Below are 8,209 nucleotides of genomic sequence, written 5' to 3'. Positions count from 1 at the left end.
TTAAGCCCAAGACACACTGAATAATTTTAGCAATCCTAGAAGATCATTGCATGTCACAATGTAAGGCTTCTCTCCGGTGTGAACTCTCATGTGAATGTGAAGGTTTCCTTTAACTGTAAAACCTTTTCCACACTCTTGGCAGGTGAAAGGCTTCTCTCCAGTGTGAACTTTGATGTGATTCTCAAGGTTTGATTTGGTTTTACAAGTCTTTCCACAGAAATAACACATGAAAGGCTTATCCCCGATGTGAATTACTACATGCTTCTTAAGGAGATTACTATCTGTGAAACTCTTTCCACACTCATGACATGTTAAACTGTTCTCTCTTAAATGAATCCTCATGTGGTAATTAAGTGTTTCTTTACGTCCAAAACTCTTTCCACACTGGTCACAAACGAACGGCTTCTCACCGGTGTGAATTTTCATGTGCGTATTAAGATTGCCCTTTCGTGAGAAGCCATTCCCACACACTTTGCAGCTGTAAGGGCTCTCTCCAGTGTGAACTCTCATGTGGGAATCAAGGGTTTCTTTACGTATGAAACTCTTTCCACACTGTTCACATGTGAATGGCTGCTCTCCGGTGTGAATTCTCATGTGAGTCTTCAGATTTCCTTTATGTGAGAAGCTCTTCCCACACAACTTGCAGGTGAACGGAGTTTCTCCAGTGTGATCTCTCATGTGGGCATTAAGGGTTGCTTTATACTTGAAACATGTTCCACACTGAGCACACATGAATGGCTTCTCTTCATTGTGAATCTTCATGTGATTCTTGTGGCTTACTTTATGAACGAAACGCTTTCCACAGTGATGGCATGAGTAAGGCTTCTCTCCAGAGTGAACTCTCATGTGAGTATTGAGGTTTTTTTTGAATCGGAAAATCCTTCCACACTGATGACATCTAAAATGGGTCTCTTCCGAGTGGACCCTCGTGTGGGAATTAAGGATTTCCTTACATCTGAAACTCTTTCCACACTGACCACATACAAATGGCTTCTCTCCAGTGTGAATTGTCATGTGAATCTTAAGACTTTCTTTTCGCGAGAAGCTCCTCCCACACAGTTTACAGGTGAAAGGCTTCTCTCCAGTGTGACTTCTAATGTGGACTTTAAGGTTTGCTTTTTGAGTGAAACGTTTTCCACACTGTGGGCAGATGAAAGAACATTTAGATTTGGTCATCTTAGTCTTTTTTCGTGAGGAAATCTTTTCAGTCTGCGTGGATTTTTCTCCAGTCATGAAATTATGTGTCTGGTCTTTCTCTTCCATTTCTTTCAGTTCTTCACTCTCCTCTTTGGGTGCCATCAGGTCTAAAGTGAAACAAGGCGTACACATTTTTTAGACATTACATAGACCCAAAGCAACATATATGAAAACCATCATAAAACATCAAAATCAACATGACTGCTCAATCCTAAGAAGTCTTTCAGAACTTTAAGAACCTAGTGCTATTAGATCTTTTGACAGCAACGATCACAACACCTGTCACCTATCCGATCGCTACCAACTTGTGTTAATTAAGAGTACGGAGTGCATCAGGGCTCTGTATTAGGTCCACTTATTAACATACATTTTTTAATGATATGGCAATGATTCTGAGTCTTACGTTTTCTCACAATCTGAAAAAAAAAACTGCAGAACTCTTTAAGCAGTAATCAGCAATGAATTTGATATTAATTGCTAGAGATCAGAGTATGTGAGCAGAGTGGAGTGGCAACAATTTTCCAAGCGTTCAATAATCACTCCGCCTCGGGTTTACCATTTCCCGCTCCTCACTGAATTGATCAGAAACACTGCTCTGCCTTCGCTCCATGACGATAATTGCTTACATATATTACAAAGTTCTGTTCAGAACTAACTTATATTAAACGAAAAATAAATACACAATACTAGAATAATAGTTTTAACTTGGTTTATTGGAACACTACAAAAAGTCTATATTAAATGAATGTTTATCTCACTTGCCAATGCTGCGTCTCTCGACTATGGCGAAGCTGAGGGCTGTAGTTACTTCAGAAACAGAAATAATATGCTGTAACTTTCACATTTGTAAGCTGATAAATCACAAGACAGCGTTGATAATTTTCTGCAATCCTGAATGTTTCCATGTGTACGCGATCTGTACGTTATGTGCGAGCTTGTGTGTTGTGTGTGTGCAGCAATGTAGCAGGCAGCACATTAGTTTAGAGCGGATATTAACTACCTGTACAATAAACTGTTTAAACTGTGAATTCACCCAATCAATATTGATTATCCACATGCTACAAACAAGCTTGAGATATAACCTCCCACAATCATCCATCACCTTAATTATAACCTTCACCTTCTTTCTGATTTGCGTGACCCACATATCTGTCAAGCCAGTTAATGATGTTTAACTGCAAAAAATGCAGTTATTTTATAGATTGTTGTAGGGCTGGGCGATAAATCAATAACAATAATTAACGTGATATAATTTTAAAATGATAAAACGATATGAACAGTTCGATAAAGTTTATGTGCCAAAAGCGGAACGAAACTCGGATCCGCTCGGATCAAGGTTTAAACGGCAGCGCAGCACGAGCTCACTAGAGCAGATGAGTCTTGGTCACACGACACTAAACAGCACTGTGAGATCCAGTGTGAAGCGCTTGAATTCAGCGAACAATGTCGAATTTTACTATATTATTAATGTAGACATGAATTAAGTGTATTAAAGGAGTAATGGAATATAATTACTATATTTTTTGTGATTAAGCTGTAGCATGTGTGCAATTATACGGAATGTCTTTAGACTACTGTTTTTTAATACAAATACCTAAAAACCATACAGAATTGAGGTGCTATATCTGTGTGGTTTTAACTGTGATTATCATAATTTAAATGTATGCTACTATGGAAGACCAATGATTATTTAAAAAATTACAATAATTACATTTCACCATATAAAAATGAGGTTGCTTCAATTTTTTACAGATGTTAGCCTACTGATTTTAATAATGAACAAAATCGGCATCTGCATCCTAACTCAAGCTACTACTACAATCAAATGTGCATTTCTAAGAGAGAAAAAAGTAATATTATTAGTAATATTATCAGGCAACACAAACATGTTTCTTGATTTGAAACAATACCACTCATTAGAACATGTAGAAACTTAAAAAAAAAAAAAAAAAATTCTATTAAGATATTTAGTCTATCTTAAGGAAAATTAACAGTTTGGTTTCAAGAACTTTCACTTTGGAGCAAAAATCTTGCTTTAAACTTGAAAGAGAAAAAAGATTTGACATTTATCTTGATAATTATTGGTATCGACTGATATGAAAAAAATTGTGATAATTTTGGCCATATCGCCCAGCCCTAGGCTGTTGGCATTAATTATGCGTGTGATGAAGCGGTAGTGGAGAGCTCTCGGAGCGAGTGAAAACCACCACACACCAACTTTCAAAAAATCCACTCCTCGCTTTAGTCAAAAATGACCACTCCACTCACATACTCTACTAGAGATGCTCCGTTTGCCAATTTCTTGGCCGATTCTGATTTCTGATTTTTTGTAAGCGTGATCTGCCGATGTCGATTTCTGCTGATTCCTATTTTCTTTCTAAGAACTATAATTAACAGCAAATACAAACAAAAATTTACTTTTTTTTTTGTTCAATGAAAAAAAAATGATTTACATAGTAACATAAATGATTAAACATTACAATTCCCCCAATCTGGAAGCAGCTGAGTGACGGTGATGAGCCTGGATCTATCAAAAATAATTAACTTACCTACAAATTATGCTTTTAATATGATCCGAACTTTAAAAGTATATTAAAACAGAAACAATACAAAGTTCTTTTGTATTGAAATGTTGTGACTAAATCATGTTTAATTATAATTTCCCCAGATAATTGTTTTATATCAGGCTCTGCGCTTTGACTGTACATGTACTCAATACTTGGTAGGGGCTCCTTTTGCTTTAATTACAGCCTCAATTCGGCGTGGCATGGAGGTGACCAGTTTGTGGCACTGCTGAGGTGGTATGGAAGTCCAGGTTTCTTTGACAGTGGCCTTCAGCTCATCTGCATTTTTTGGTCTCTTGTTTCTCATTTTCCTCTTGACAATACCAGATTCTCTATGGGGTTCAGGTCTGGTGAGTTTGCTGGCCAGTCAACTTTTGGTGCTTTTGGCAGTGTGGGCAGGTGCCAAATCCTGCTGGAAAATGAAATCAGAATCTTCAAAAAGCTGGTCAGCAGAAAGAAGCATGAAGTGCTCCAAAATTTCCTGGTAAACGGGTGCAGTGACGTTGGTCTTCAAAAAGCACAATGGACCAACACCAGATGACATTGCACCCCAAATCATCACAGACTGTGGAAACTTAACACTGGACTTCAAGCAACTTGGGCTATGAGCTTCTCCACCCTTCCTCCAGACTCTAGGACCTTGGTTTCCAAATGAAATACAAAACTTGCTCTCATCTGAAAAGAGGACTTTGGACCACTGGGCAACAGTCCAGTTCTTCTTCTCCTTAGCCCAGGTAAGACGCCTCTGACGTTGTCTGTGGTTCAGGAGTGGCTTAACAAGAGGAATATGACAACTGTAGCCAAATTCCTTGACATGTCTGTGTGTGGTGGCTCTTGATGCCTTGACCCCAGCCTCAGTCCATTCTTTGTGAAGTTCACTCAAATTCTTGAATTGATTTTGCTTGACAATCCTCATAAGGCTGCGGTTCTCTCGGTTGTTTGGGCATCTCTTTCTTCCACACTTTTTCCTTCCACTCAACTTTCTGTTAACATGCTTGGATACAGCACTCTGTGAACAGCCAGCTTCTTTGGCAATGAATGTTTGTGGCTTACCCTCCTTGTGAAGGGTGTCAATGCTGATCTGACAGTTGTCCAGAAGACAATCAGTCTTCCCCATGATTGTGTAGCCTAGTGAACCAAACTGAGAGACCATTTTGAAGGCTCAGGAAACCTTTGCAGGTGTTTTGAGTTGATTAGCTGATTGGCATGTCACCATATTCTAATTTGTTGAGATAGTGAATTGGTGGGTTTTTGTTAAATGTGAGCCAAAATCATCACAATTTAAAGAACCAAAGACTTAAACTACTTCAGTCTGTGTGCATTGAATTTATTTAATACACGAGTTTCACAATTTGAGTTGAATTACTGAAATAAATGAACTTTTCCACGACATTCTAATTTATTGAGATGCACCTGTATATATATATATATATATATATGGGCTGGGTATCGATTCAGATATCTCGATTTGATTCTTGATTTTTTTTATTACATTCAGTGAATATAGTTTTAATACAAATGCTGATATTTCTAAAAAATGAACAGTAATAAATTAAGAGCCACGGGCCTGTATTTTAAACTTTTTTTTTTTTTTTGTAGTGCAAGGTCCTTTTTTAAAACAATAATAGGGCCCAATAAAATGTTTTTCTTAATTTTTCTGGTAATCAGATGAAGGCATAAAACATTAATTTAATGTATCCTAATGAAATGAAAATTAAACCCTTTTTATTTTTTGCCAAACAAAGTGCTGCACAACAGAAGTTTACTGTTAAAATTAAAAAGTAGTAGTGGTAGTAGTAGTAGTAGTATTGTTGTTACATTGAGTCTTAAAGGGGTCATCGGATGCAAAATTCACTTTTGTTGTTGTTTGAACATAAATGTGTGTTGGAAGTGTGTGTACACATCCATCCTATAATGATAAAAATCCACCCAGGGTTTTTTTTTTTAAATCCCTATTTTAAAATCCCCTTCTCAAATCAGGCTGTTCTGAGATTCCTGTCAGAATGACGTAGTTCTGCACAGGCCGCTCCCACGATAGTTGATTGACACTAGCGTCTTACCTTAGACCCGCCCTGAGTGAGCTGTCATCAGTCCGCCATTGTGTGGACTCCGGTGCAGAGAGGGGCGGGGTGAGCAGAGCTCATTAGCATTTAAAGCAACATGGAATAAAACAGCTTGCTGAAAACAGAGCTGTTTTTGACAGGGTAAAAAGGGTGTTTTTTTACACTACCATTGAGAAATTTTAACCAAAGTATGTTATAGACTTTTCATTAAGACCCTAAAGAATCATATCAACTTGTGGAAAATGGGCATCCGATGACCTCTTTAAGACTAAATAGTAATATATTTCTGACACAGTTTCTTCATATTTATTTTTAGTACTTTTATTTTGACGGGTTGCTGTGAAGAACTTGCAACTGCTGTGTATGTGATGTGACAGTAATTTTCTTCAAATAAACAGTAAAATGTTAATGAAATGACTCTCAGAGCAGCTGGAGATGATATTCGTGTGTTCATATCGTCATATAGTGAGACGACAGAAGCTGAAAACACCGCGAGCGTCATTCGTGCTTTAGTAAACAAAACAGTGTGTGCGTGATGTCGAATGCTTCCGCAGATTTGTAGTATTACTGAAGCATTTCACCTGAGCATTGCAAATCGCGCATGTTGCTTTGTTCTTGGTTCTTGTCAACAGTATCTCCGCCATGATAAGCACTGAATGAATGACAGGCTTTCTGTTGTAACATCACACAAGGTAAACAAGAAGGTGACATCTAGTGGAGAAGATTAATGATAAGGTGCGACGCAAGTGCTTTTTGCTAGTTTCAGCCCAACGCAGTTGTAATTTTCACATCTTGCGCCACGTTGTATAAATAGCTAATGCATTTGTGCCCATTTGTGCGCCCAACGAGATGTTTTCAGGCGCATTGCTGGCGCGTTGCTATTTTGAGGCAACTGAAATAGACTGCGCCATTGACCAACAAAAACCTGGTCTAAAGTCTGGTGCAATATTTTTTCTATGTTATTTAAAGAGCGCGTTGGTAATATGCGCCTATAGGTGGGTGCACAACGCGCATACACTTTGCTTATTACACACACACACAGGGATGCGCAGCAGCACACAAACATTTTTAAAAATGAAAAATTAAATTCCGCCATGTAAATAGCGAACCCGCCATGGCACGAGCACTACTGGCTTTTAAAGGGGATGGGAGATGAGACTCTGATTGGTTTATGGCACGTTATGCCCAAAACACACCCATTACTCATTAAGAGAATAAGGACAACCCTTTTAGACCATGCGTTTTTCCCGTCGTTAAACTAGCAAAAGTGGATTCAGACACTCCCTAGGGCTGTGCAATTGTCATGCGCATCTCGTTGGGTCAAGCTGACATGATTGATGGGTAAAGTAAAAACACCCTTCAGGTCATTCACAATTCAGATTGCTAGACATACTTCATTTACAGAGGTCATCTTACACATTTAACTTCTATGGTTGCATTTTTAGAATGGGAATATGTGTCATTTCAATCCGGGTTGGGTGTTTCGTTACAATATTTGATTTATATATATATGTATATATTTAAACTAGGGCTGTGCATTTAATCGCATGCGATTGTAATGCGCATCTCGTCAGTAAAGCCGGTTCCGTGATTAGTAGTAAATCTCCAACACCTGCTTTCAGATGGAGTGGCATTTACCTTAGTTCACTGACAAGCTAGGCAATATCGCGTTCATAATCGAATGCGATTCATCTGCGATTATGAACGCGATATTGCCTAATTGTCAGCCCTAATATATATAGATATATAATTTCTGGAGAAAAATGAGCAGACGTTGGATTACATAAAGCTTTCCAGAGCACATGTCGTCTGCCTGCGTTCGCACACGCTATCAAATGGAGTATACTTTGAAATGCTGCATGTTTGACTATACGCATATACTAGCATATGAATAAAAAACAAGCATACTTTGGGCTTGAGGCGATCCACTCCATGTCAACTGAAACTGCTTTAATTAGCCCACTTATATATATATTCATTCTTTCAACATTCTTCAAAAACATCATTCATTTCTGTAGAGGTCGACATTTTAAGAAGGATAACATGACTAAGTTCAGTTTTGAGAATGGAAACCAACCTGTTTGTGTGTCAGTATCTTCTTGCTTCACACTGAATGCTCTTTCAATCTTCATGTCTTCATTCTCCTCCTTAATAAATGCCATCTTTATAATATTCACGTGGATCTCAGTCGCTTCACCAGGAATTTTTCTGTGTTTGGAAACAGTGTCATATTTAAGATGAGAATACATAGTCACATACTAACTATTCATGTTAAAGTAATACTGTTTATTAGGGATGCACCGATGTATCGGCCTCCGATATTTATTGGCCGATTTTTGATTATTTTAAAGCCATCGGCATATCGGAAATAGCATGAAAAGGGCC

At 38.1% G+C, this 8,209-nt stretch overlaps 1 protein-coding gene across 1 annotated transcript; it reads right to left on the bottom strand.

Annotated features, from left to right (window-relative positions):
• On the bottom strand, positions 1-8,041 carry LOC107715618 (gastrula zinc finger protein XlCGF26.1-like). Its single transcript, XM_016521773.1, has 2 exons — positions 7,902-8,041; positions 1-1,304 (listed from the first exon to the last, which is right to left on the bottom strand). Exons 1-2 carry the CDS (start codon positions 7,984-7,986, stop codon positions 1-3), a joined length of 1,389 nt encoding a protein of 462 aa, XP_016377259.1. The 5' UTR covers positions 7,987-8,041.
• Between the last annotated feature and the right edge of the window lie 168 nt (positions 8,042-8,209).

The sequence above is a fragment of the Sinocyclocheilus rhinocerous genome, unplaced genomic scaffold (genome assembly GCF_001515625.1).
Source record: "Sinocyclocheilus rhinocerous isolate Xijiao unplaced genomic scaffold, SAMN03320098_v1.1 scaffold5714, whole genome shotgun sequence".
In the NCBI taxonomy this organism is placed as follows: Eukaryota; Metazoa; Chordata; class Actinopteri; order Cypriniformes; family Cyprinidae; genus Sinocyclocheilus; species Sinocyclocheilus rhinocerous.
This window is presented reverse-complemented; position numbering and strand designations above follow the sequence as displayed.

Bases quoted from the DNA above. Each gene is read 5' to 3' on its own strand.
- LOC107715618 (XM_016521773.1), bottom strand. From the start codon at position 7,986: ATGGCATTTATTAAGGAGGAGAATGAAGACATGAAGATTGAAAGAGCA. The intron at 1,305-7,901 runs GTTGGTTTCCAT...GTTTCACTTTAG, and splicing joins AGATACTGACACACAAACAG to ACCTGATGGCACCCAAAGAG.